General features: G+C 59.9%; 1 protein-coding gene across 7 annotated transcripts in view; it reads left to right on the top strand.

Annotated features, from left to right (window-relative positions):
- The window catches only part of MACF1 (microtubule actin crosslinking factor 1), a 130,598-nt gene that overhangs the window by 433 nt on the left and 102,608 nt on the right, over window positions 1-27,557 (top strand). For 5 of the 7 annotated variants that reach the window (XM_082071585.1, XM_082071589.1, XM_082071587.1 and 2 more), the window contains exons 1-3: window positions 18,850-19,210; window positions 24,325-24,386; window positions 25,996-26,085. In XM_082071585.1, the coding sequence (XP_081927711.1) occupies window positions 19,108-19,210; window positions 24,325-24,386; window positions 25,996-26,085 (255 nt within the window). In that variant the 5' untranslated portion in view covers window positions 18,850-19,107. Of the gene's footprint in view, window positions 1-18,849; window positions 19,211-24,324; window positions 24,387-25,995; window positions 26,086-27,557 lie in introns of those variants that run through there. The other 2 variants (XM_082071590.1, XM_082071586.1) reach the window with 1 other exon arrangement.

Genomic DNA, 27,557 nt, shown 5'->3' with positions numbered 1-27,557 from the left:
AACTGCGTGAGATGCCCAAGGGATGAGCGGCCCAGCTGTCCCCTGTCTGGGCTCCCTGTGTCCCCTGCGTGGGTTGCCCGGGGACTCAGCATCTGTGCGTGGGTTTCTCAGGGTCCCCAGGTCCCTGTGTCCCCTGCGTGGGCTGCTGGGGGGCTCAGCATCCTTGCGTGGGGTTCCCGGGGTCCCAGTGTCCCCCCTTGCGTGGGGTTCCCGGGGTCCCAGTGTCCCCCCTTGCGTGGGGTTCCCGGGGTCCCTGTGTCCCCCCTTGCGTGGGGTTCCCAGGGTCCCTGTGTCCCCCCTTGCGTGGGGTCCCAATGTACCTTGCGTGGTGTTCCCAGTGCTGCATCTTACCCCTCCCAGCACCACGACACCCATCATTCCCGTGCCCTTACATGGTACGTGGGGACCCACTGTCCCCCATCCCCGGTGTCCCCGTAGCCCCTGTGGGGCTGAGCTCCCCGTCCCCAAACGAGGTGAGGACAAGGGGCCAACACATTCCTCAGGCCACCGTGCCGGCAGCTGTGCCGGTGTCGGTACCGGCAGTGAGTGTGCAGTTTTGAAATCAGTGGGAGTTGTGTGCGTTTCCATTCTTCTTATTATTATTTTCTCCCTGCTGCAGAGCCAGACTTGTCCTGGAGCCCAGATTTCAGCCCCACGGGGCTCCTCGCGCTCTGTTTTGTAAGTTTAGCGGCCAAGTCTCTTTAAAACACGGATGGCCCAGGCGAGCGGAGCCAGGCGCTCGCAGCGCCCGTTTCCTTTTCCTTTCTGCTTGTAGAGAGAGGGAAATAATGGATTCCCGGCTCCCCGGTTCACGGGGTGCCACTCAAACCTCCCAGAGGTGGGAGCAGCGCGCAGGCAGCGGGGAATAAAAGCCTCTCCGGGCGCCTTGGAAAAGCGCTGGATAACGTGACTCGGGCTCGTCCAAGCACTTGACAAACTTTTATTAATAATAAAAAAAGCCTCTTTGATGTAGTTGGGCTCAGCATGGAGACGCGGAGGAAACGGTGTGGCGGGTGCCAGCGGCTGGCGCGGAAAAGGCTGTCGTTTGCATCGGTTTTGCTTTGTTCCAAAAAAGCGAATGAAATTATAGTGCTTGTCCGTACTGGTCCAGCTGGGGCTGCGGGTGCCTTCGTGGAGCAGCCGGCTTCACCCGCGAAGGAGGAATTCTTTTGGGAATGCCTAATTTCTGCAGCAGGTTATGGTAGAAAGCTGGGGGTCCATTGGAAATACCCTGCTGGGTGGTGGTTGATCTTGTTTGTGGTACTTGTTTGGTGGAGGGAAGTGTGTGTTTATACCATATAAAAGCTTTTCTTCAACTTCAACCCCTTCCCGGCTCCTCGCCCCTCCCAGGACATCCCACCCGTGCTGGGGGGGCTGGGTGGGAGCCCCCGGTTTGGGTTTCTGCGCTCCGCACTGGTGGTTGTGTTGTCTCTGCTTTCCCCACCGCAGCTCCTGTGATCACGTTGGGTTTTCCTGTCCGGAACAAGTTTTCCTTTGCCTCGTCCCCTCCCCCTCTTAATCCTGCCAAAAAATGGGGAGTTTTCACCCAAATGTGACCGCTGGGGAGACGCATCGGGTTGGTGGACACCCCAGACCCGCTGCATCCAGGACATGCCACCGGCTTGTGGGCGCTCGGTGCTGCTGAACCCACAGTTGCAAATGCCTCCCTGCATTTCTATTAGATAGCTCTGCTCTGTTTCTAATAGAAAACAACATAAAAATCCCAATCTGAGCAGCAGGGCCTGCACCGTGGAGCAAGACGCAGGTGTGGGGACAGGGACGTTGGGGACACAAGAAGGAAGGCGGCGCAGCGAGCTGCCGACCCTGCCGTTCTCCGGCGAGCAGGGGTTAACCCACCACCAGATCCCCGTGGTTTCTTTCTTTAGCAAATAACCACCCACCGTAGGCACCGGTGGGTAGGTGTGCCGCATCGCTGCGGTGCCGGGCTTTGATGGGCGCCGTGGGCGCTGCGGGGGCACCGGGTGCTGCACCCCGGGCCCGGGGGTGGTTGAGCAAAGGGATGCGGCTTTGGGGGTGCGGGCAGCGCTGCCGGGCGCTGCTCGGAGCACGGGTCACGCTTCCCCTGCTCAGAGCGCTGTAAACATTAACTAATCAATGTCAGGGATATGCTTTCTTCTTGCTAATTAACTCTTTTCGCGGTGGGGGTGGAAACCTGGAGCTGTGGTGCCCCACATGCCCTTTCCCGCCCCCCGAGCCGGCTCTGCCTGCGCCGCGGTGCCCGGCACGTGGCCCAGCGTGTTTGAACTGGGACGGAACAGGGTCCTTGTCACCTTGTCCGCCTGACCCGAGCCTGGTAGGGAGGGAACAACCTTCCCAGGGGCTGGAGGAAACCCAGGGTGAGCAGGAAAGCTGTGAGAACCTTGTATAAGTGAACCGGAGCGCGTTGGACCCTCCTCGTGGGGCTGGAGCCTTCCTGGCAGTGGGAAGAAACTTCTGTTTTTAAGTTGTTTTCTGCTGTAAGAAAAACAACTAGAGGTGTCTGGACCCAATGCTGGGGTATCAGGGCTTGAAGACCCTTTGCTGCGGGTGCTTCCCTGGAAAGCAGAGAGCGCGGGGGCTCAAGAAGGAGCCTTGAGCCATCCCCAGGGGTGGCCAGACCTGCACGTCCCAGGTGGAACCGCGGTGGAAGGTGCCGTTTGGCCCGTGTTTGTTTTGGCCAACGGGGAGGTGAAGTTGGTGGTTGTTCAGGTGAGAGGATCCACCTTTCTGCTGCCTCCACGCCGGAGCCACCGTCACCCCGAGTGGCACATGTGTCCCCCGGCGTCCCGCCGGCATCCCCGGTCACAAAACCAGTGGGAGCGTTTGCGATTGCCGTTGTCCTGGCACTCCGCTCATGAACCAGGCTGCTGCTTTTGTCATTTGGATGTGGATCTGGTGCACCCCGGGGTGCTGGGTGCACGGTGGCTGCACCGCGGTGCCTCCCTGCTCCGGGTGCTGGTGAGCACCGGGAGGCTTTGACCTGCTCTCCGCGCCCTGCTCGTGCTGTTCTCTCGCTCCTGTTCTCAACGCGCGTTCCTGTCGGAGCCTTTTCCTTCCCGGCTCAGGCTGCAGGGCCAGCCCGGCGTCTTTGACCTCCGTCTGCTGGTTTCTGGCCAACCTCCTTTCCAGGCTCATCTCGTTTGTGTCAGCTAAGTTTAGACTGCTCTGGACGCACCGCGGCGGATGCCAGCGGCACGAAACCTCCCAGCGGGAAGTAGAAAAAGAGGTTTTGTTTGAATGTAAAGTGTCTTAACACCGTTGTTTGAATACTGGGGTGGTAAGTCCCTTTTATATGCACCTAAAAGGGACAAATCCAGGCTGTGCAGGCAGCAGGAGGGTTCCAGTTTCCAGTTTCTCCTGTCTCGTGCAGGGAGAAGCTGCGCTGGAGCTCCAGGTGGGTGTGAAGAAGCTGCTTTGTGCTGGGATAAAGCCGTTTTTTGCTCCATGTCCTGCACAGAGGAGCCGGGAGCTGCGGCCGAGCTGGTTCCTGCACGGGGCAGTGTTTCTCCGCCGGCTGCAGCCCGAGGGCTGGGACAGACGCAGGACAGACAGACGTGGGGCAGCTGGGAGGACGCGCCGGGCAGCGCTGGGACGCGCTGTGGCTGCTCTTGGGGCTCTGCTCGGCTGGGGGAGCCCTGGAAGGAGGGTTTGGGGGGCACTTGGATCCCACGCGAGGCTGAGGGCAAGTCAGGGGGTGCTGGGGAGCAGGCCCAGCACCCGGGGTGGGATTTGTGACCGCTCGGCCTTGCGCATCACGGCAGCTCCTGTTTGAAGACGGTGTCGCTTTGAATCCATTGCAGGAGCACAAATACATTCTCATTAATATTCCCCAGGGGTGGTTTCCATGAGCAGCCTCTGGTTGCCCGTGCTGGAGCGTGGGCAGGGCTGCCTGCTGCAGGCTCTGCTCCCCGGGTCATGGGGACAGCGATGTCCCCTCGGGCCACCCGCATTGACGGGGGACCGCGCTCCCCGAGCTCAGACCCAGCGCTTCCCCGCTCCCCTCTGCGGATCAGGGTGTCCGTGCCTGGGGAAGCTCTGTGCCGTGGATGGGTGCTGGCAGCACCGGCTGCGTTTTCCAGGGCGGATGAGGCAATCGCTGCCCGTGGGGCGAGGCGGCGCAGCCGTGGGTGCCGCGGCACGTTTGGGATGGGGCAGCTGGCCCTGGGCCGCGCCGCGGTGGGAGCCCTGATTCGTGGGGCTGCTGGTGGCCGTCACCTGCAGGTGTCCCCAGCATGGTGGTGTAGAGCCAACCCTCACAAATCCATGGGCAGGACCCACAAACCGGCTCCTCTCCGCACCCCAACTGGTTGCTCACACCTTTCCCGTCCTAGTCCGCGGGTGGGGAGGGAACCGGTGGAGCCACTGATGGGAGAACAGGGGGTGGTGGCGGAGCGCTGGGCTCACCCGCACAGGCAAGAGAGCGGCTTCCTGGTGGCTTTTGTCCCCTGCATCCCGTGTGTGGTTCCCTGTCCTGCATCCCGAGCGGCCAGGCTTGCAGCATCTCTGCTGCGTGCTGACCCCGAGCTCTCCCTTCTCCTTCCAACCCCTCATTCCAGAGTCTTGCTGGAAGCTCCAGATTGAACATCTCGGCTCAGCCTTTGTCTGGGGGGGCTGGGCCCGCTGCTGGGGTTTGGGGGTTCAAACAGGCTCCAGCTTGCAGAGGGAAACCACCAAGGAGGTCCCGTGCATGGCAGCGTTTGCAGAGCATGGTGGATGCCTGTGTCATTAAGCCAGGAAATTTCATTTCCAAGCTCGCGTCGTGGGTTTTTGTGCGTCTGGATGGATCCCACCCGGCTTGGGGGCCGGGGAGGGGGATCCTCCGCATCGGCTTCCCGAGATGTGCGGTGGGGCTGGGCGGGTGGGTGACCAGATTTGGCGTGTCTGGCTGCGGCCACGGTGAAACGAGTCCTGGGATGTGATCTGAGACGCGTGCCCTGCGCCGGGTCAGATAAGCCCGGCGATTCCTGGAACGGAGGATGTGGGGAGGGCTGCTGGGCAAGGTGGTTTGGGAGATTTTGGGCAAGAAGCAGGATGCTGGTCCCAGCGGGTGGGCAGCACCTGTCAGCAGCTCTGACGGTGCTGGTGGAGCTGGGTCCATCGGTACCCGTGAAACAAGTCGGTCTGTGTCTTGTGCTTGTGGCCGGTCCCTGCAGCGCCGGGAGTGTCCCCCGTCACCCCCCGTTTATCAGCGATCTGGATCAGTGGGTTCAGGGTGGCGGGCCAGGCACCGCCGGTGCACAATCATCCTTTCTGTTGTTTCCCCGTGCGTGACACGCTGCATTTCCATTTTTCATTTCCTGTTAGACTCTGTTTTTCTCCGCTAAGCCCAAGCCGGCCGGCGGGGCCGGCGCTGTGCCCGCGCTGCTCTCCCTGCCCTGAACGTTTGTTAGCGATGCGGTGGAGCTTTGCCAGCCTCCCGCCAGCGACAGGTGCTGCGTTCTGCACCTCTACAGCACCTGCATGGGTCTGCTTGTCTCCCACCCGCTGCTCTCACCCACCTTGGCTCCTGGCAGCGTTGGGGACCCAGCTGCTCTGCCCTGTCCCGCTCCGCAGCGCTCGCTGCCTCTCTGCTTCATCCCAGTGGGATGTTTGTGCCAACTTCTGGTTGTGTCAAATCTGGGTGTAACTTCTGTCTGGGTCTTTATTAATCACTATTCAGGTCCGTGGTGGCCTTTGAGAAATGCTTTTGCCAGCAGCTTATTTTTCCCTGCAGGAAACTGTATACAAGGGCTCCCGTGGCAGTGAGATTCACCTTGACCTTGGGTGGTTTTGCTACAAGAGCCGTCCTGGTAAAACTATCCAGCGGGAGCGACTCCTTCCCATGCAGAGCGAGGTCTGGCCCTGTCCCCAGCCCGGCCCTGTCCCCAGCCCGGCCATCCCACGCTGCCCATGCTGCCAGCAGCTTCCCCTCCAGCTCGTTAGCACCAATTAGCAGCCCCTGCACCACCTCCCTAACTCGGGCACTGTTTGCTTTATATGAGGATCGCTACAAGTGGTGCTGGGGACAGCTGGTGTGGCCGTGGCCATGGCTGTGTCCCCGCTGGGGTGCTGATGGTGCAGCCGTGCTGGTGGGGCTCTTCTAAAATAAATGCGTCCCGCACCCCAGGCTTGGTCCTGCCGTTGCCATGTGTCACACGCCGATGTCCTTGGCGTGGTGCGATGGCCTCTGCGCTGGTGACGATGATGGTGGGGAAGGGCAGCGTGGTCCCCCGCCGTCCCCCCACTCGTGTGCGCGTTGAGGAGCGAACCCCCGCGGGTGACAGCCATGGCGCAGGAGGTTTTCTTGCAGGCGGCTCCAGACGCTGCACGTGGAGATATTTCATCCTCGCCGGCTGTTTGGGATGCCTCTCGTTCTTGCCGCGGAGGGCGGTTGCCGGGCTGGGAGATGCCTGGGCTGGGTGCGTGGTGGCCGTGCCGGGATCTGGGGGCTCCCCCCGACCCCCCAGCCCCGCTGTGCTGATGGAGCCAGCTGGAGCGATCCTCCCTGTGCCGGAATTCCTGCTGTTCCCGGCGGGGAGGGGGAGCCGGGGTGACTGTGGTGGGTGCTGGCGGGCCGGGGCTTGGCTGAGTTTTGGAGAAGGTGCCTGTTTGCTGCGCTGGTGCCTGGTCTCTCCCTTTTGCTGGGAAGGGGAAGACGGGGATAAATAAAGGGGGGTGTTCCAGCGCTGTCTGCTTCCCGCGCTGGGCTCTGCTCTGGCTCCTGGCGCAGGGGATGGAGGGGAAGGGGACGGCGTCCCCGTGCGTCCCCTCCGCGGGGCTGTTCCTCGCTTCCTTCTCGCAGCCCCTTTGTCAGCAAGAAGCGTGATTTTTTTGTTTTCTTTTTCTTTAGAGGAAAATTCCATTGTGCTATTTTTAGTGGTGACAACTTGGCTTCTCGCAACAACTCCGTTCTGCTCCCGGCTGCGCCGGCGGGCGCGGGGGGGATGTCTGCCGGAGCGGCCCCGCCGTGCCGGGGATGCAGGGATGTCACCGCCACCGCCGACCGGTCCCCCATCCCTGCGCATCGGTCCCCTCTGTCCCTGCATGTCGGTCCTCGGCAGAGTCCGGCACAACCGGGCAGTTCCACGTGGCCACTCGGGGTGGCCACATCGGCTCCGTCTTGCCGGGACAAATGACCACCTGCCTCGGCTGCTGCGGTGCCACAGCCCCCAGGGACTCGGGCAGCTCCTTCAATGGCAACAGGTCCTCTGGGTGTCACCTCCATCCCCCCCAAGCCCCACTGTGGGTGTAATTGGAGCATGGGGGGCACTTCACCACCTGCCCCGTTTCCCCCTCGCAGCTCCCGGAGTGGTTTTGGCTCCCGGTTCGTGGTCAGGCAGCTGTCGGGGGCACAAGCGGCAACTGGCCGGTGGGATTTGCTCCGCTGGGGAAGGAAAGCGATACCCCTGGTGTGCGTCAGTCCCCCGAGGGGTGTCCGTCTGTCTGCAGAGCTGGGGGCTTTGTGCCTCTCTCCAGAGGATGTGCAAACTGGTTTTATTAATGGGGGGCTTGCTCGGGGAACGGGTGGATTTGCTCTCCTGGCACACAGTGAATTACCTGGGGATTCGTGCGTGGGTACAAGGGGAATCCCCTCACCCCACCAAGACGTGGGGAGCTGCTGCCCCTCTTTTCGGGGGGTGATTTGGCTTGTGCAGCACGTCCTCCCTCTGGTTTCTCTCCAACACCACGCGGGTGTGCCGGGAGGTGCCGGCTCCGCCAAAGCCCGAACGGGCAGATCCTGCAGCGTGCGGTGGGTCTTGCTCAATTAGCCGGGATCTTTCTGGAGAGGCAGTGGGTTGATACAGGGAAAACAAGATCCGGCCCCATGACAAGTGTATTTCAACACTCCTGCTGATGATATTAGTTATTATCTGATTTGACAGAAGCCCCGGGACGTGCCGGGCGGCCGCGGGTCCCGCCGAAGGGCAGCGATGAGCGGGGTGAGCGCTCGGATCCCCTCACATCACGCTGGGCTGGTTCCCGCCGCCAAAAATTCCTTTAAAACGAGTAAATCTCCTTTTCAGCTTTGTAAGCACCTCGCTGCCGCCGCGGGGCGAGCGGGGGGCACAGGAGGGAGCTGCTGTCACCTGCTGTGTCACCTGGCTCCGTTTTCCACCACGTTACAGCAATTTTCTGGTGGCTTCTCCCAAGTGTCAGAGCCACCAGGGTGGCTTTTCCCATGGAGATGGGGACCACAACTGTATTTTCCCCATCTTCTCCTTGCCAGTCTTAAAACCTGTTGTGCGTTGTGTCTTCTCCTCCCAACTCCCTCCTCGCTGGAAATATCCCCGGGACATACAATCCCTGAAAGCCCCGGCGTGGAGGGGGGGTAAGGGATGCCGGTGGTGCGGGGCCACTTGCTGGGAGCGCTGGGCTCATTTGCAAAAAGGGGGGTGGCCTCGGCCATGGGAGGTTTTAATACGCTTCATCAAATAAGGAAACGCGAGGGCCAGGCTCGCCGGTGGTCAAAGGGCGACGGCGGGGAAGCCGGCGGAGCTGGTGACGGTGACTGGGGCTCGTGGGTGCCCCGATGCCACCCAGCTGAGGAGCAGGGCTGCAAAATGAACCTGGAGAAGTACAAGAAGTTCCTGGATGGACTCGGCACCCTGAAAGGTATTTCTCACCCTCCGCGGTGCGGATGTGCGGCACAGAGAGGGGCTCCGGCGGAGTCCCGCCGATCGATGGGCGATGGAGGCGAATGGGTTCCCCCGGGATGCCGAGGAGCTGCCGGCTTCCCACGGGGGCGGCGGGAGGGGTGGCGCTTTCACCGCTCCGCTTCACTTCCCGCTTTTGTCCTTTATTTGGGTTTGGAGCGATGTGTCTGGGCACAAAGGGAGCGCTGGGGCAGCGCTGACCCAGCCCGGCAGGAAGGCAGGGCCAGCGGCTTCGGGAACAGCTGGAGACGGAATTGAGCTCAGAATCCTGAGAAAAAGAACGAAACCGGCTGGTGTTTCCGCGGGCCGGGGGCTGATCCGGCTCTGAGGGTCTTTTCTCCTGCGTGGGTCCCACCGGCTGTGGGTGTGCGGTGCTACCTGCGCGCAGATTGGTGCTGTTTTCCCCTCCTATTCTTTCCAAAACGCTTTCCCGATGCTCTGCCCTCCCTGTCCCCGGAGAGGACACTCGATCGCGCTGGGCCGCCCCTGGCAGGTGGCCGGAGGCCGGTGGCCGTTGTCCCCGCCGAGCCAGCAGCGAGCCCGGGCGCAGGCACAGCAGCTCGGTTTACCTGCCGCCGCAGCACGAGATGCTTCCCCGATATGTCTTTATTCTTTACTCTATATTCCCCTAGATTTCTTTATTCCTTTTCCCCTCCCTGCTGTCATAGGAGCATTTTGCTCCAGGATTCCCAGGCAGCCTCATCTTGCTGCAGACAGCTCTCGGGATCTAGACGGAAGGCGCAGAGCAAAGCAGAAGGCACCCGGGATGCCGTTGCCTGTCATCTAATAACCCTCCTATTGACTCGCCCCTTTTTACAGCCAGGCTGAGCTCCACCAGCTGATCCCGCCGTCTAACAAAGGTGAATCAATTCAATGTTTAATTTAGCAGGGAGCCAAGGGAGTTGTCACCCAGGGGCTGGCAGCCTCCCCGCCCTCCCGTGCCTGACGTGAAGGGTTAATCCCGCAGCGCTGGGGCTGACAGCTGCCCTGACTTATTGCGGCCGCGAGTAATATAATTCACTTGCTTATGCTGGCGCGGTGTCCGTCATAAATTTTTCCTGCTCCTCGCTGCAGCTGGCGCTGGGAATCAATGGGAGAGGAGCCCCCCGAGTCGCCCCCCCAGTCGCCGTGCGCTCTGCTGTGGTGCTTGTCCCTTGTCTGCAGCCCCTTGGCAGCTGGAGCACAGATGGGTGCTGAGCTTGGGTGCCAGTGACCCCCCCTCTGCGTTTTGGGGGTGCTCCTAAGGCGCTCGTGCTCACGCAAGGGGTTTTTGGGCCCCGTGTCCAGCTGCAGCTTGGCAAATTCCTCTCCTGCCTGCGAGAACGAGGTGCGAGGAGCCGAGGTGACATTATGGATGGTGTTTACAAGGTGACGGGCTGCAGGAGCTGAGCCGGCAGCCGGCGCCTCTCCAGGTGCTGCCCAGAGCCAGCCGGGAGCTCCCGGCGCTTTCCGCTCCTGTGAGCGTGCAACAGGAACGCGAAATCGTGGGTGGCGGGTCCCCAAGAAGCCAAATGTGCCGTTGTGGCTCTGTTTTGCTGCCTCTAGCCCTAGCGATGCCGGCTCCAGCTGTGTTACCGCAGCCCTTTGCGGCTTTAATGCAGAAAGCAGCGTGGGCAGGGAGCCGGAGGAAACCGCAGCCTGGGAAGGGGATGCTTGGAGAGGACAAGACAAGAGAGGGCACAACCGACCCTTTAGCACTGCCGGGTGCTTCCTGGTGGCGTTTGAGCACAGAATGGGTGCCTGGCTTTGCAGGCAGTCACGATTAGCTCTGCCACGTCGTGGTTTGGCATTTGCGGTGTGCTCCTCAGCGCCAAAAGCAGCCCCATCCCGCCTGCCCTTGAGCTGCAGGGCTGGACAAAGCTGGAGGAAAGGAAGGGTTTATTGCTGGAGAGGTTTATTTTCCCCTTTCTCCCCCCCGCCTCAATCTTTATTCATCTCCCCAGGGTGATGGAGGCAGCAGCGGATATTGGAGCTGGGCGCATTTCATATGTAAATGCCCCTGTAAGTCCAGGCCCCTGACCCCGGCGCGGTGCCAACATCCATCGCCAAGGCCTTGGAGAGCATCCCGCTGGGATGGGGACCTGCCAGATCCCTGCGGGGGACAAGGGACACAGCTCGGGGACAGACCCTGCCCCAGGGATGGGTTGGGGGTGACCCAGCCTTTCCGCACCATCTCCATCTCGAGTTTCCCGGAGCAGCGACTGTCAGTGCCCGGAGGTGACGAGAGCGTTGGGCTTGGCTCAGGAAACCCATTTGATTACAAATTTATTGCTGGGTTAATTTTACCGGCAGCACGAGGACGGCTGGTTTCACTTTCTGAGGAGTTTGTTGTTTACTTGGCAGCCGGATAAAATCCAGCATCTTCTCAGCCTTCTCTCGTGCACACCAGATAATCTCCTGGTTTCATCTGACCCTGTTGCTGCCGTGTGTTTTCCCCAGGGAAACCGGGCTCAGATTTTCCCCATGGCCAAGCAGCCGCGAGTGTGTCCATGCTTGTTCCTATCGCCTCTCCAGCGCTCGTGTGCCTGGCTCCGCTGGGTTTCTGCTATTAAAAAAGAGGGATTTTTAGATGTTTTAGGGTGATGGGGGCGGGAGGCAGTAGCGCCGCAGCTTGTCCCTGTGTCCTCCTGTCACCATTTTCTTTCGTCCCGTCACGCGGCGGCTTCCCCAAGGGGCTGCCCAAGGTGTCTGGGTGCGATAAGAGATCCGGGGCCACCATCTGCCCGGCCACCGCGGGCGGAGGCCCCGGCGGGTTTCGGTTCCTTTGGCTGCGGCTCTCCCGGCGCCGTCTCCCTGTGTGCAGGGAGGGCGGCGCAGCCGGTTGCTCCTGGGGAATGGTGGGTGCTTCTCCTGGGTGCCCTAACTGAGGGTCCCCTGCGATTTACAGCTCTTGTCTTGCTAGAGATGGTTTTTGCTCCAGAAAGGTCCAACTGAACCCGCCTGAGAGCATGTGAAGGGCCAGGCTGGGCTGGTGGGACCCGGCAGATCCGCTGCTGGCGCTCGAGCGGAGCTGCAGAGCGGTGTTAGCAACTGGATTATTTCACTTGGTTTTTAATGGAGATTAAGTTTCTCGGCGGGAGAGCGGGTCTCTAGGGAACAGAAGTTTCAGGCTCCTGCCTTCCCCTGTTTGGTTTAGGTTTTTTTTCCTTCTTCTTTTTAATCCCAAATTCCTCTCTGCTCTGCATGCCAAGGCCAGCCCGGCCGGGAGCCGGCAGCAACTGGGCTGCAGCATCGCGGTGCAGCCGTGAATAAACCCCCGGGTGTGATCCCAGGAGCATTCACACTCTAGGCAAGCCAGGAGGGATGGGGGCCACATCCTGACCCTGGGCAGGGAGCTCTGGGTGCTTTTTGGGGTACCAGAACCCCCCATCTTGAGTGCTGGGGCTGGCTGGTGGACCTGGCTGCCGTCCCTTCACCCGCCTCCGGCGCGGCGTTAATCCGGTTTCACACTGCTCAGTTTGGGACATCTAATGAGATCAGGGCTCAAGGTTGCTCACCCGCCCTCCGCTCGCAGGGGAAAATGAGGGAATCGCCTCCTTCTCTTTGACCTCCATTGCTAAGACGGGGCTTCGCACGTCTGCCGTCCCCAGCGGGCTGGGGGGGCTGCGAATCCCCCAGCTGTCCTCGGGTTTGCGGTGTGGTGAGGTGGCTCGAACCCTGGGCTGATTCTGGGGGCTGGAGGCAGCAAAAATGGGGGCGCAGCTGCCCACCAGCAGCTTGGGCCGTGAGCTCCCCTCTTGCTCTTTTGCGTCACCGTTTGCAAGGAGCAGAGCGAGGGGATCCACAGCCAGGTGGTGTCACCGTGGTTGTGACCGAGGACCCCGATCGGGGGGAACCCGGCCCTGGTGCCCCCGCGAGCGGCTGCGCGGAGCCTGTGCAAACACAGCGCCCCAGCGCGCCCCGAAACAAAGCGCGGCCAGTTCCCACTAGCCTAACGTTTTCCTACGGCTCCCGCTGCCAAGCGGCCTTTGCTTGGCGCTGGAATAACAAGCTTCTTTGCGGAGACACCAGCCCTTTTGTTAGCCGGGAGAAAAGGGGTTTTGATGCCGGCCGGTCCCTCCGCCCCCCGGCTTTGCTGCTCCCTAAGCTGTGGGAAGTGCAAAGCTTGGCCTAGAGCGGCTGGTGATGATCCCAGTGTTGGGGCTTCAACCCTTCAGTCCCCCGGGGCTCCGCTGTGCTGGGATCTGGCTCCTTTGGGAAGGGTTGGGCCCTGAGTCTTCATTTGGGGGATTTTGCCAGGATTTGGGGCATTTGCTGTGTGGCTGAAGGATGCGGCCGGGGCTCGGGCTGCTCTCAGGCGCAGGGCTCTGCTGCTCGCCTCCAACAAATCTCGGGGTGGGATTTTTTGGGTGTTGTTCGTTTTTGTTGTTGTTTGGGGGTTTGTTGGTTTGTTCTTGCACGATTTTCTCGTGCCGCGGTGCCGGCGGGGCGTGCTGGGAATGGCGGACCCAGCCGCGGTGACGGCGGCTCCGTGGAGGTGTGCGGCGTTGTCCCCGTGGCCGCAGGGGCAGGGAGGGACCCAGAGATGGCATCACCTTCCTCCTCCTCCTCCTCCTCCCTCCGCCTGGGAAAGGTGCCACCTCGCCGTGTCGGCACAGGCCCCTGGGAAAGCGCGCGGACGTGTGCGTCCTCATGGGCGTGCGAGCAACCCTTCCCCTGCGCCCAGAGCCGCCGCTGCTCCCTCCCGAATACAGGAGTGTTTTCTGCTCTTCCTCCCCCTGCGCGTCACCATCCTCCTCCTCCTCATCTCCTCCCTCCTACCCAGGTGCATCGTGAGCCACCCTCGCTGCTTGGCTGTCTGCCTCCCAAAATGCAGTTTTTAGCTGTGGCCTGGTACCCGCTTGCTGCGTGTCCTCATCCCCTGTCCCCTCCTGTCCTCCCCCCGCAGGGTGATGCCACCGAGCTGATGCCGGCTCAGAGGGATTCGGTGCTTTCCCAGAGACGGGGATACATGGCCACGAGTTCGATGGCATCACTCGATGAGCAAGCGCGGTCCGGCTCCCTGCCAGCGTCCTCGGAGGGGTGACAAACCCGGGGAGGCTTCTGAGAAGCGATGAACTAATGCCCGAGCTGCTGCGTCAGCACAAACCCCGCGGCCTCGGCAGGCGCCTGGGGAGGCTGCCGGGCACATCCACGGAGCTTCTAGTGCAGGGAAAGGAGCGGTGAGATCACACTCAACACCTATTCAGTGTGACGTGCTTGGCTTCCTGCCGAGAGGGAGGGTCCCAGAGCCCGGGCCGTGTTGGGGAGGGTCAGAAGGACGTGTTTAGGATGGCATCATGCACGTGGGTTGGCAAAGCCACCGGCTGGGCACAAGGGTCCTGCTGTGGGAGGAGAGGAGTTTGGGGTCACTTTGGGGGACACACGGAGGGGAGTCACCCTGCCTGCCCTGGGAGCAGCTGGGATGGCTGCGGACACCCTGGGGAAGGTGCTGAATCCAGGGCACCAAAAAGCAAACCCCAGCAAGGACAGGAGGCTGGAGCTCCTGGGAAACCAGCCGCTCTTCCCACTGTGGGCTCAGGGTGAGCCCACCTCCCCGCCGGTGCTGCCGAGGGAAACACGCTCCTTCTGGGTCATTTTGCAGTTTATTGAGGCTTTGGGGTCCTCCCGTTGGCTCTGTCCATCCCCGGTGAGTCACCGGGATGTCACATTCCTGCAGACCCCACAACTGCTGGTGTGCTGGGGGGTTTCCGCTCCCCCTGCCCGGGCGCAGGAGTTAACGCCGCGGTGCTGGGGAATGATTAAGCCGGGAGCAGGTGGCCGTCCAGCTCTGCTGTTTGCTCTGCAGGATGGAAACAGGCAGCAATGATGTTTGTTTCCAGCCTCCAACCATCTCCGCCTCCATCTCGCAGTAGAGACATGGCCCTCGGGGACCTGTCCCACGTTCCCACCACCCCAAAGCAGCAGCTCTCGCCTGAGAAGGGAAGTCTTTTTCTTCCCTTTTTTAAGATATAATTCTTATTTTAATGCCCAGACGGCTGCTGGAAAGGGGAACATCTGCACCCTTATCCTCAGCACTTCCTTCCCCGGTTCCTCGGAGCTCGGGTTTTACCGCTGGCGGTGCCGGGGGGTCCGAGGCTCCCCCAGTGCAGCCCCCATCCCTCTCGCTTTGTTTTGCTGCGTCCAGCCGACCTTTGGCAGCGTGAGCGGCTCCTCTACCCAGCGATTTGCAGTTAAATATTCACTTGTGCTGCTCTCTCAGTACTCAGGGCAGGGGGGCTGGTGCAGAACAGCCCCCAAGCCCTGTGCTGAACGGGGCTGCTCTGGTTGTTTCAGGTGAAACCTGGCTCGAGTCCCCGTTTTCCATGCAAGAACCTTTGGAACCTTAACCCTTGCACAAACACTTCTCCAGGGCCAACAGCCCTATTTGCACAAACCCCAGCATTTGGGAGGTTTTCTTCAGGGCCACGAAGAGCGTCGCTGCCTGCGAGGTTTTGTAACATTGATTTTTCAGACCATTTTCAGCCCTGGGGTTCGGCGGCGATGCTGAGGGGGCCGGTATAGAACCCGGCAGGCTCGTCCCCGTCCCTCTTGGCAGCGCCGCGGCCGCTCAGGGATGATGAAAGGCAGAAGGAAATGTTTAACGTGGGGAATGTGGCAGCTTTGCCAGGAGCCGGAGGCACCGGGGCAGGGCCCGGCACCGGGGCCCGCCGGATGGCGAAGGGCTCGGCGGCTCTGCCCGCACACGCACGGGCGGTGATTCATTGGCAAGACGAGAAGGTTTCTGAGCCGAAGCCGAGGAGCTCGTCTCAACGGGGATGCGCTGGGCAGTGCCGGGAGCCGCCACCTGCCGCGTTCCACCTTGTTTTTTAAGAGCCCGGATCACAAGAAACGTCATCTTTGTTCTCGCTTGGCTTTCCCATGGCTCCGGCGCCGCGGGCAGGGTGGGGTGAGCCCCCGCGCCCCGCCGGGCCCTGCCCGTGCTTGCCGGCAGGAGGGGCTGCGCCGGCACGTGTGGGTGCACCCGGCAGCCAGGGATGCGTCTTGCTGAGCTGTCTGTCTGTCTGTCTGCTGTTTGCACGAGGGTTTAGCCAAGCTTTGGGTTTTGCAGGGGGAGAAGCTGTGGGTTGGGGGGAAACAACCCCGGGACGTGGGCTTGTTCCTCAGGGTTGGGGGTGCAGTGGTTTTGCTCGAGCACCGTGTCCCCCATCCAGTCCCTGTGGGTGCCGGAGCAAGTTGGGTCCTTGTCACACTCCAGAGTGGGACCTGTCCCTGGGGGGTGGCGGGTGATGAGTGTCTGTGATTTACCCCAATCCAAAACCCAGAGTCTCCTTCCCCTCCTGGGCAATTCTCATAAGTGACCAAGATTTGCCCTCCCAGAACGGAGGAAAAAACACCAGAACGAGGAAGCACGGCAGGAAACCCGGCTCCTGTCCCGCGGCCGTGAGCTTGTGCGTGCTCAGCACCGCTGCCGGACAAGCCCTTTCCCCCACTCTGGGATCGCTTGTCCCTTGCCCATCTCCAGCGCCATCCGGTGACACCGATTTCGGCGTTTCCACAGTGCCACCTGGCTGCCACCACCCGGGGCTGGAACATGTGTCCCTGGCTGGAGCCTGTGGGGCCTCCAGGGAGCCCCCAGCACCCAGGGGATGGAGCAGCATCCTGGGATGCAGGAGCATCCTTGGGTCGTCGCCCACCGCGATGCACGGGTACCCCGGTGCCCCAGGCGGTGCCGGGGAGGTGCAGACCATGCCGGCTCCGTGTGCCGCTGCCTGGCAGCGTCCCCGGTCATATAAGGAGATGCCGGAGCCGGCAGCCGCGGCGGGGCCGTGTCGGCTGAGCATTACTCACCAGGGAGGCGCATGGCGGGGGGGGTTGGCCCCACGAAACGCTTGGCCGGAGCCGGGAGTGACTCAGCTCCGGGCGAGAGGCACGGCCGGAGTGATGGAGTGTGGGGGAGAGCCCCATCCCCAAAGCTGTCCCGTGGGGTGCCCTAAAATGCAGGCAGGACGTTGTGGCGGGGAGTGGGGGCAGCCATGGTGGTGACAGTGTTTTGGGGATGCACAGGGATGGAAAACACTGAGCAGGGCACCCTATGAAATGGGGGTGCCTTGCAAAGCGGGGATCCCCCTGTTTAGGGGGAAGATGCCTGATTCCCAAATTCCTGTGCAGGTGGGAGACGCGTGTCCTCTCCCCCCCACCTTTCCAGGCTGCTGAAGCAGCTGCCTTGCAAGGGTCTGAAACGAGCTGTTTGTTTTTGGGTACGTGGGGCGGTTTCCATGGTGGCTGCATCCGGGGCTGGGTGTTCCCCAGAACCCCAACGGGTCACCCCGAAACCGGCTGCAGCCGTTACTGGTTTCCTGCTATGGCTGGTTGTGCCGAACATGCGCCAGGGGGGGCAGAAGGGAAGGGGAAAAGGGGGGAGAAGGGCGTGAGACTGAGTGGGATGGAGTAGGGGACCCCAGTGTCCTGGTGCAGGGGAGGGATGTATTTATATATATATAAAATTACATTGTTTATATATATATAAATATTTCTATTTCTATGTGATTGTATATATATTTAGACATCTATTTCAAGAGTTTATTTTGCTGAAGGCGTTGCTCCGTGCATTTTTTTCCCTATGGAACAAGTTTCCAAGGGAAATCGTGGCTGCGCCATCCCTGGATGGGGATCCATCCCAAGGCCAGGTTGGACGGGGCTCTGAGCAGCTCGCTCTAGTGGAAAACATCCTTTCCTTTAAGGTCCTTTTCAACCCAAACGCTTTTCTGCTTTCATGATTGTTCTCCATCCCTCTGACTGCCCCGCTCGGGGCCGCACCGCGGGGCCATTTATGGTGGCCACCGATGGTGGCCATTTATGGTGGCCGCGGTGCCGGCTGGCAAGTCGTTCCCCGGCAGCGCTTCCCCTGCCTGTACACAAAGCAGATTGCTTTACGTGAAAACTATGCCGGGATATTTTTCATCCAGGCAGGGCAGAAGCTCTGGAAAATATATCGTAACAGTGCCGAGCCCCGGGGTAAATAATACTGTTTTCTGTCACCCGTCTTATTAGCTCGAGCGGCGCTGGGAGGTCGTGAGTGGTGCGGTGTTGGGGTCTGTTGTGTTTTACTTGATACGGATTTCATGGTGGGCCTGGCCAGCTTGCAGGTGTTTGGGTTAGGGAGCTATAATTGATATTATAAAGATAATATAAATCCCTGCTCGTGTATAGGTTAGAGCCCAGATTGCAGGTGGGTTCGCCGTCCCACGCTGTGGAGCTGGTGGTGCCGGATGGTGGCTGGTGTGGCGGTGGCCACGTGTGGTCCTGGGCTATTGGCTCAATCCGTGAGCAAAGCCTGAGCCAGGCTGAGGTTTTGCAGGTCCAGCCTCACCTTAGTGCCGTTCCCCTTTGCCGCTGAGCGCCGCAGCAGAACAGACCCCTCTTTCTGAGCCTTTCTGCGAAGGTAAAGGCGAAAAATGAGCATTTTGTTCTGTGCAACTTTCTATTGAAGAGCAAGTCTCTTCCCCCAGGAGCTGGCGGGGGGACAGAGCAAACCAGGCTTTGTAAGGAGCCTCTCTGCCCGGTTCGCTTGTGGTTACAATGGCAACAGGCCGGGGGTGTAGCGGTTGTGCCGCGCAGGGCTCGCCGCTCTCGGTTTCCCGGTGCTGTTTATTTCCACTGCCAGAAAAGGTTCCAAAAAGAAGCAAAACTGCGAAAGTACCGCCTAGCACGGCGCTAACCGCTAATAAACAGCACGGGGCTGCAAATGTCACTGTGATGCTGGTGGCACCTGGCTGCAGGAAGGGCTGGGACGTGGAGGAACCTTCTGTGTTAGAGCAGCTTTTGTGGTTATTTATTTCCCCCTGGGCGCTGGGGGTGTCCTGGCAGTTAATACATTTATTTCTGGGCATCCAGAATAAACGTTCTTGGGGTACCCAGCTCCCAGAAGCCAAAATTTGGTCACTTTTACCCATCTTGCTGGGGAGATGTTTTCCTATGAGCAGATTGGTGCTGGGTCCCCCCCCGGTCCCCGTCCATCCCGGCTGCTCTCAGTGTGTGGGCATCACCGGCCAGGGGACGCTGGCTGGGCCGTCACCCGCTGGGGGGACAGGAGCTCGCGCCCCCGCCGCGGGTGTCGCGGTGATGCCGGCGCGGCAGCTGCTCCCGCCGATCCCCCCTCGCCGAGGCCACCGGGGCTGGGAATGGAAATTGAGGAGATGACGTCTGTGCCCCCGACGCGGGGGGGGCCAAAGTTGGGCCGCGTGAATACCGAGGAAAGATGTTTGAGCCGGCCTGACGCTGCCTTCCTCCCTCTACCCGCCCCCCTCTCCGAGCTCCCGAATCTCGCTGGCCCCGTCCCGGCGCCGCTGGCCGTCCCCGAGCCCTGCCAGCCCTGGGGAGGGACACCCTGGGGACACCGCCAGCTGGAGGCAGAGGCGCGGGCAGGAAGTTTTCGGAAGTTTTGCAGGCGGCAGCTCGGCCCCTCGCCCTCCCAGCGATGCCGGGCTCCGGGAGGAGGAAATTCGGGAGAAGGGGCCGGGAGTAGGGGACGATGCCGCTGTCGCAGAGCTCCTATTTGCCACCCGCCGCCTTTGTCCTGAGCCACGTCCTGGGCATCGCCGGCGTCCTGTACTGGCGGAGCCGGAGCAGAGGAGGTACGGCAGCCCCCGCGGGGGGGTTAAGATGGCCGGCGCGTTGCCGGCGAGGGTCACGGCTTGTTTTCCCTCCCCGAGCCCGCGGCGCAGGCAGGGACGGACGTGGCTGGCGGGGAGGAGGGAGGAGAACGCGGTGACGGGGACCTGTCCCCACACTGCACGGTGGGCAAAGGTTTCGGTGCCTAAATTTGGTCTCGCCACCCATTCCCAGCGCACGTGGGGGGTGGGAGCGGGTGGGACGGGGGGTGTCTTTCTGCTTTTTGTCTTGACGCGAACCCGCGACACGTGGCTGGTGTTGCGCGTCCTGCCCCGGCGCGGGCGGCGTCCCTCACCGTGACAGCAGCGTCAGGTCCCCACCGACACCAGCAGCGCCAAGACGCGGCTCCGCGAGCTCCTGGCGGCGCTGGCACGGCCTGGCCGAGCAGCTGGGGCTGACCCTGCCTCAGTTTCCCAAAATAGGGCTCGCACATGACTGCAGCTCATCGAGGAGGACGAGGATTCGGTACAGGGCCCCCGGCGAGGATTCAGTAGCTCGTTGTCCATCCCGACCGCTTTCTCCTGGGATTCGTTTGTTTTGATTCCTCTCTCTATTTCCCAGCAGCGCTTGTTCTCGCCTGTGCCTCCGCGTGGGGCCTCTTCCCATGTCCGTGACCAATTCCCCCTTTTCTTTCACTTTTTCCATGCAAAGCGCTGGGACCGCAGAGCCTGGGCAGCACACACAAATATTGCTTTGGGATACGCTTCTTCCTTCTTCCCCCAAAACTACCGGGAGAGAGATACTGAGGCTGAGTTGCACCAATGTGCAGAAATGCTCCCTGTCACCCACTAAACCCAGCCCTGCTGCAATTCCTCCTGCTGACCCGCCGTTCCCCGTCCACGTCATTAATCTCCCCAAACCGCTGCAGAAATCCATCCCTTTTGGAAAAAATCCTGGTGAAAGTGTTGCAAGCAGCAAATATGTTCAATAGCTGTTTTCCTTCATCCCTCCTTCCCGGGAGTTGTGACAAGGGTGATTTTGCAGCAGGTTTGCTTGCCCTGGGATGCTCGTCCAGCTCTGCCGAGCAGCCACCCAGGTCTCGTTTGCATCCCCGCGTCTCAGGTATCTCCCTCATTAAATATCCGGGTGCTGGATAGTTTTCCACCGCAGGTATCTCTTGTGCATTCTTGCAGGCTGAATCAGGCGCCGTTTCCTCGCCCTGTTTCCAAAGGCTCTGTAAATCCTGCCCGCTTGTCTCTGCTGTCATGATGGATTATGTCAGCCCCCGAGTTGGCAGCCAGCACATTTTAAATACCTCGTGCTCCTGAGCCAGCCAGGATTTTTGCATATCCCCCATCTTAAAAGTACCGCGTTAAGAAAAAGGTGCATTCCCATTCTTTGCTTGCCTTGAAGGAGTTCATAGTGAAAGCGATGGGTTTAAACTCTCAAAAAACTCGTTTATAGGCATTTATGCATAACAAACCCTCCTTCACCCCTTCACTGTTTAATACACAGAGCTGCTTTCACGCTGAGCTCTTGGAGATGTCTCCAAGATCTCTGTGCGCTTGTCCAGTGCAGGGGCCTGTCTGACGTCTCCTGTATTCCTTCAGCTTTAGCAGGAATCGGTGAACAGGAGGAGGGAGTATGGGAGCTGCTTCCAGGCTTTATTCCAGCGGAGAGGCTGAAGGAGCCCATGGGGGACACTGAAATCCCAGGGTCCCTCCCAAGGGTGGCAAAGGGCTCCCCAGTCTCACTCCCAGGGTGTCTGTCCAGGCACCTGCATCCCGCAGAGATGGGGACAGGGATGGGGACAGGGATGCGGACAGGGATGGGCACAGGGATGGGCACAGGGATGCAGACAGGGATGGGGACAGGGATGCGGACAGGGATGGCACAGGGATGGGGACAGGGATGCAGACAGGGATGCAGACAGGGATGGGGACAGGGATGGCACAGGGATGCAGACAGGGATGGGCAGAGGGATGGGGACAGGGATGGGGACAGGGATGCAGACAGGGATGCAGACAGGGATGCAGACAGGGATGGGCACAGGGATGCAGACAGGGATGGGGACAGGGATGGGGACAGGGATGCAGACAGGGATGCGGACAGGGATGGCACAGGGATGGGGACAGGGATGGCACAGCAGCATCTCAGCTGGGCTTACGCTGGGTTGTTCCCCGGCTCATCCAGGTTTTCCTCTCTGTGAGTCTCACCCATCTTGGGAAAGCAGCGACGTGGAAGCGTTTTGCAGCTCAAAGCATCCGTGTGGCTCCGATAGCATCCGTGGTGCTGGGAACTGTCACATGCGTGTGTGACACAAGTGTGCCCAGTTGAGGAGTCTGGCTTTTGCTGGTGCTGTCTCCGTTTGCCGGTGGTGCTCCCTGCATCATTGGCACCAGCCTTTGCACGGGGGGTTTGCAACAAGTCGCTCGTCAGGGTGACTCTGGGAAAGATTAGGGAGAGATAAGCTTGCAATGCCTTAATATCGTTAGTAAGCAGTAACCGGGCATTATTATTAGTGCAGACGGTGGTGCAGGTGCACGGTGGGGACGTGTAATCTGGTTAGAACGCAGGAACCACCCAAAGGTGGTGAGACAGGGCCAAAAACATAGCAAGAAACCCCCCCGTATCTGCAGGAGATGGGAAGAGGGAGCGTGCGGAGGAGCCGCTGGCCTGCGGGCACCCCCGGGATCCGGCACTGGAGGTGCCTCGCTGCAGATCGTCCGTGTGGGACTCGGTGACGTGACCCCGTCCCCGCGTGCTCCCTGTGATGCTCGGGGACGCGCTCCCCGCTCCTCTCCCCCTCCTGGCCGGGGCTCCTGCCAGCAGAAAGGCTTCAGAGGGTTTATATTTAGAAGAAAAGGAAGAGAGAGGGTGATAAGGAGGCCCCCGTTATCTCCCCGCGTGCCGAGCGGGGCCGTGGCGGGTTCCTGGCTCCGGCGCTTCGGACCCGGGAAATGATTTGGGCAGAAGCCGCGGGCAGGCAGGCGGGAGCGGGGAGAACAGCCCGGCATTGTCCCTCCCGTCCCTGGCGCAATTAACTGGAAAACAAGACGAGGCAAAACAAGCCAAGAGCCTGTCGGCGGAGCAGTGTCCAGCTCCACGGGGCGAGCCTGTGTCCACACCCCCAGTGATCCGCACCGCGATCCGCACCGCGACCCGCACAGCTCCTTGCTGGCTTGCAGGAGGGAGCAGCTCTGCCCTTCTGAGCTTTCTGAGCAGCTTTGCTGGCCATTGGGACCACGGGACGGTGAGGATTTTGCTGGGACAGTGAGGATTTTGCTGGAACGGTGAGGATTTTGCCGTCGCGGAGCTGCCGCGCCGGCTGCACCCTCGGCTGGGAGCACCCGGAGGAGCGGGGGAAGCTCCGGCCAAGCCACCCTTGACTTCGTGGCGATGCCCCAGAGGAGGAACGGCCGGTGCCCGTGCCGGGCGCAGCGGGGGTAGGAAGTGGTGAGGTGGGAGGAGCCGCGGCCGAGAAGTCACCAAACTGCTGGGGACCAGGTCGGTTGAGCCACCAGAGGACCCTTCCCCAGGAGGCAGCCGGTGCTGTGCCGGGACCCAGCGCTGCCCGGCGCGGTTTTGGTGATGGAGAGGCGGCATCTTACCGGGGAGCGGCGGCGGCTGAGCGCCTGCCTGGTGTGCCGGATGTGCTGCATTGGTTCGTACCCACCGCCCGCTCTTCCCACCCCCCGGCACCGCGACACGGCTCAGGCTTTATCCACCCCAAATTAGCGCCGGGGTTGGGAAGGGACCCGGCACTGTGGCTGTGGAGGGGTTGGGTGAAGGAAAGGTCCCTAAAACCCCATGGGGTGACGCGGTTTCCTATGGCAGGCGGCAGCGCCGTGGCTCGGCCGCGTTGTGCCGGGGAGCTGTGCCGAGGCCGGAGCTCGGCGGGGTGGGGGCGATGGTGGCCGGAGTGTGTCCGGTGGCTGTTTTTGGCACCTGGTGACATTCCGTGGCTGGAGGATGGAGCAGGGCAGGGGGAAACACATTTAAGGTGTCACCGGGGATGTGCCATGCGGTGCTTTCGGATGGGGGAAGCCGTGGGGTGGAGGAGGAAGAGGAGGGGTGCTCGATAGCGCTCTCAAATCTGCACGGGTTGCCACGTGGAGACGTTTTCCTGATCCCATGGCTGGGGCAGGGACCCCCCGCCCCAGGAAGGGGGACACGGGGCCATCGGGGAGCCCGGGCTGATAGACATTGTCTTTTTTTCCCCTTTTCTTGATTTTTTTGGCTTAAAACCAAAGCAAAGGGTGTGTCTTTTTTTTCCCCTTTTCTTGATTATTTTGGCTTAAAACCAAAGCAAAGGGTGCTTCTGCTGGGTTAAGCGGCATCAAAGGGATGTCTTGGGATAGTGGGTTTCGTCCTGTCCCCTCTGTCCCAGGGATACCCAGGCTGGATGGGGCAGCACTCAGGATCTTGGTTCTGTCCTGTGGGTCAGTACCAAGACACTCTCTGTCCCATGTTGCTGCTCGGCATCTCCCATCGTGTCACCCCATGGGGCTGGTGGCCACCCCTGGGGACAGGACCCCCTTTGTCACCCTGTCCCGCCGGCGTTCGCCGCTGCCGGTGTCCGGCCAGGGCACCCCCAGCTGAGCCCGGGACGGGAATAAACGTTAAATCCCGACAATCCAATGAACCAAAAATACAGCAACAGAATAAGCTGCTAATTGGACAGGCTGGTAGCGCCCGGCGGAAGCCTGTTACAGGACATCTGTGGGGTTTATGTAAAGCGTTAAACCTCTGGGGAGCAGGGACACCCTCCCAAAGCGGGGGGCTCAGGTAGAGCCACCTCCCTCCCCGCTCTGTGTCCCTGGGGGGACAAGGAGGCGCCGGTGTGACACACTTTGGGGGTCCATTTACCACTTGCAGCAATACCCATCCCAATCATCCACACTGCTTTTATTCAAATAACACTATTCCTCCCCCAAAATCAATGTATTTTGTTTGAATGGCCCCGTCCTGCGCTAACCCGTGACTAAGCCGCTTCTGTTCCCTGTGCGGGCGCAGGATCTGTCCCGTGGTCCTGGCAGCGCCGGCGATTCCTCTGGCTCTTCCCCTCATTTCAAAGTCATTTGAGTTTCTGCATGAGAAACATCGACCAAGAGCTGCTTTTGTCTTCTTTTGACAGATGAACGGGACAGAGTCCAGAAGAAAACCTTCACTAAATGGGTCAATAAACACTTGATGAAGGTAAGAGTCACATATTTCATTATAAGGCTGGTTAAATGACCATCTGTCTGTTCTAGCACAGATAAATAACTGTATTTTGTCTAGGAATGTTTGCGTTGGATTGTAGTGTTCATACGTTTCTGTACTCAGAGCAGAGATGGTTGCGGTCGATCCGCACCGTGCCGGTGCCTTTGGAGGGCACTGTAACATCACCACAGGCCTTTTTTAATCACATTTGCCTCCTGAGAACCTGGTTCTTGCTTAATATGAGGCTTGTACATCCTCCCACCCAGGTCACAGGCAGTTGGGGTGAAGAAGGGGGTCCCAACATGGGGCTGTTTCCCCCTTTACCAGGGCAAAAGGGCTTTTTTGTCTTTCAAGAGATGCTCCTGCATGGAGAGGAGCCCCAAAGTGTGTGAAGGGAGATGCTTGCAGCTGTAAGTAAATAAACAGGATTAACATCACAGAATCACAGAATGGACTGGGTTGGAAAAGCCCTCAGAGATCATCCAGTCCAACCCTTGGTCCAACTCCAGTCCATTGACCAGATCATGGCACTAAGTGCCGTGTCCAATCTCAGTTTAAAACCCTCCAGGGCCGGTGAGTCCAGCACCTCCCTGGGCAGCCATTCCAATCCTGACCACTCTCTCTGCACAGAATTGCTTTCTAATCTCCAGCCTCAATTTCCCCGGGCAGAGTTGAAGCCCGTGCCCCCTTGTCCTATTGCTGATGCCTGGGAGAAGAGCCCAATCCCCACCTGGCTAGAACTGCCCTTCAGGTAGTTCTAGAGAGTGCTGAGCTCAGCTCTGAGCCTCCTCTTCTCCAGACTGAACAAGCCCAGCTCCCTCAGCCTCTCCCCATAGGGCTTGTGTTCCAGTCCCTTCCCCAGTCTTGTTGCTCTTCTCTGGACCCGCTCCAGCACTTCAATCTCTTTCCTGAGCTGAGGGGCCCAGAACCGAACACAATACTCCAGGTGTGGCCTCCCCAATGCAGAGCACAGGGGAAGGGTCACTGCCCTTGTCCTGCTGACCACGCACCTGTTTTGCTTCGTTAATGCCAGGTGATCTTTAATTAATTCTCCATTTGCCCAAAAATAAGTTGTTTAGGCGTTAAGTGTGAGAGCTGTATTTACCTGCCAGCTTCACAAACCTCTGCATCAAGCTTTTGGCTCCTCTGTGAATCTGTGATGGGTACAAGTTACTCCTGGTTGAACACAAGAGATGAGAACAATCAGCCCTTGGAATCATCTCCCCAGGGAAGGGGTGGATTCCCCAACACTTGTAAGATGCTGCTGGACCAGCTTGGCCAGACTGGGCTTTTGCCGAGAAAGGTTGGACCAGATGATCCTCATGGTCCCACCCAACCTGTTGTTCCACGATTCTGTAATTCGATTAAGCCAAGCTGCCCTTTCTGCAGCGCTCTGAGCGGGATATTGTGGGATCGCCTGGAGCACGGATGGTTTCACAGATAGTTTTGGGGCACAGAATCGGCAGCAGCTTCTGTCAGGTCATTTGGGAAACAAGGGGCTGCTTTCCTTAGCAATACTTATTGAATAATAATTCTGGAATAACCATGTGAAATGCATGTGGGGCTGCGGCTCTGACGTTTCTCCCTCCACTTCCCTCCACAGGTGCGCAAGCACATCAACGACCTCTATGAAGATTTGCGAGACGGCCACAACCTCATCTCCCTCCTGGAGGTGCTGTCGGGAGTGAAGCTGGTGAGTCCCCGTGGTTGGCCGGTGACACCGCTGTCCCCCCAAACACTCCTTTGTGTCACCCCCAACCGTCACCCGTCATTCCTTACGCCGTACTTTTGTTTTCAAATGTCTCTCATTGTTTCTTTTATTATTATTACTATTTTAATGTATTTATTATGATTATTATTTTATTTATTGTCGCTCAAACCCGTGTTCCCCAGGCTGGCATCTCGGATACCACCAAAACCTGTGATTAAAGCCGCTGACTTCTGGTCGAGCTGTCCCTTTGTGAAGGCTCACGCGCCTTCATCTTCTAGATTTGATTCCGTATTTAAGATAATGGATAATAACGGCTTTGGCCAAAAGTGTTTCTGTGCCAGCGTGCCCAGCAGTTTAGCTCAGATTTGCCCCTCCTGCCCCACGCTCGGCTCCTGCACGAGCTGGATTTGTAGCAGTCGGTGGCATCATCTTGAGCATCGTAGGGTTCCCCTCCTTCCTCCTCCTCCTCCTCCTCAGACTGACACGTTCACGCAGCTCTGGGAAGATCCCAATCGCTGCAACAGGGTAGCACAGCAGGAATTATTTTAGTTTTCCCTTAAAATAGGATCTGGGCAAAGACCTCCTTCAGTTCCCCTCCCGAGATGCCAAATCGGTTTTTGTGGAGGCTGAAAAATTGGATTGAGCTGTTTGTGATCCAGGCAATTTCCTCCTCGCTGCTCCGGCTTCCAAAGCCAGGGGCAAATTCCCGTGCCGGAGCCCCAGCCGCCTTCATCCCTGCTCATTTTGGTTTTTCCTTTTACCTGGGTGTTGCATTTTGGTTTCCATTCTGTCTCCCTGTTGTGTCCCCCTCCCGTTGCCGCCGTCCCTCCCCTCCTCGTTAGCCGGTAGAGCCGCCAGCTCAGAGGAGCCTTCGCCTGGTGCAAGCGCCGGCCTGGTGCCGTGCAAGCAGCGAAGAGGAGGAAGATGATGATGATGAAGAAGTAGGTTGAGTCTGCCCCGGCCGCAGCATCGTCCCGGTGGACACCGGAGTGACACCAGATAGTCCAGTACAGCCCAGCGTCGCCGGGGGCTCTGACCTGCCCCTATTTTAGGTTTTAACCGGGGTTTTTTGGTGGTCACCCCGAGTGACAAGACGCCGTGATCCTTGTTACTGGGCTGCGTTCTCATTAACTGGATTATCTGCGTGCGTTGCAGTGTCCACCTGCAGCCAGGGCATGCCAGCCACCCAGTGTGACAGCATGTGTCCCCTCCACGGGGTCGGGAGGGGACAGGGACGGGTCCCGCACGCTGTTCCCGGCCGGGTCCCCTCGGGGGGGCTGCGGTGCCGGCTGCTCACCTCGCACTGCATGGCACCTTCTCGGGGGGCTGGTGCCACCGTGGGGTCTGGGGTGCCACTGGTCACCACATGCATGTGAGTGGAGGTGGAAGCACAACTGGGGGTTACCCCAAAGGGGCTGGACCCCAAAATCACAGAATCACTGAGTGTCGGGGTT

Source organism: Streptopelia decaocto, assembly GCF_964273445.1.
Source record: "Streptopelia decaocto genome assembly, chromosome: 23".
NCBI lineage: Eukaryota > Metazoa > Chordata > Aves > Columbiformes > Columbidae > Streptopelia > Streptopelia decaocto.
Note: the sequence above shows the minus strand (reverse complement) of the source record. Positions and strands in the feature narration are given on the sequence as shown.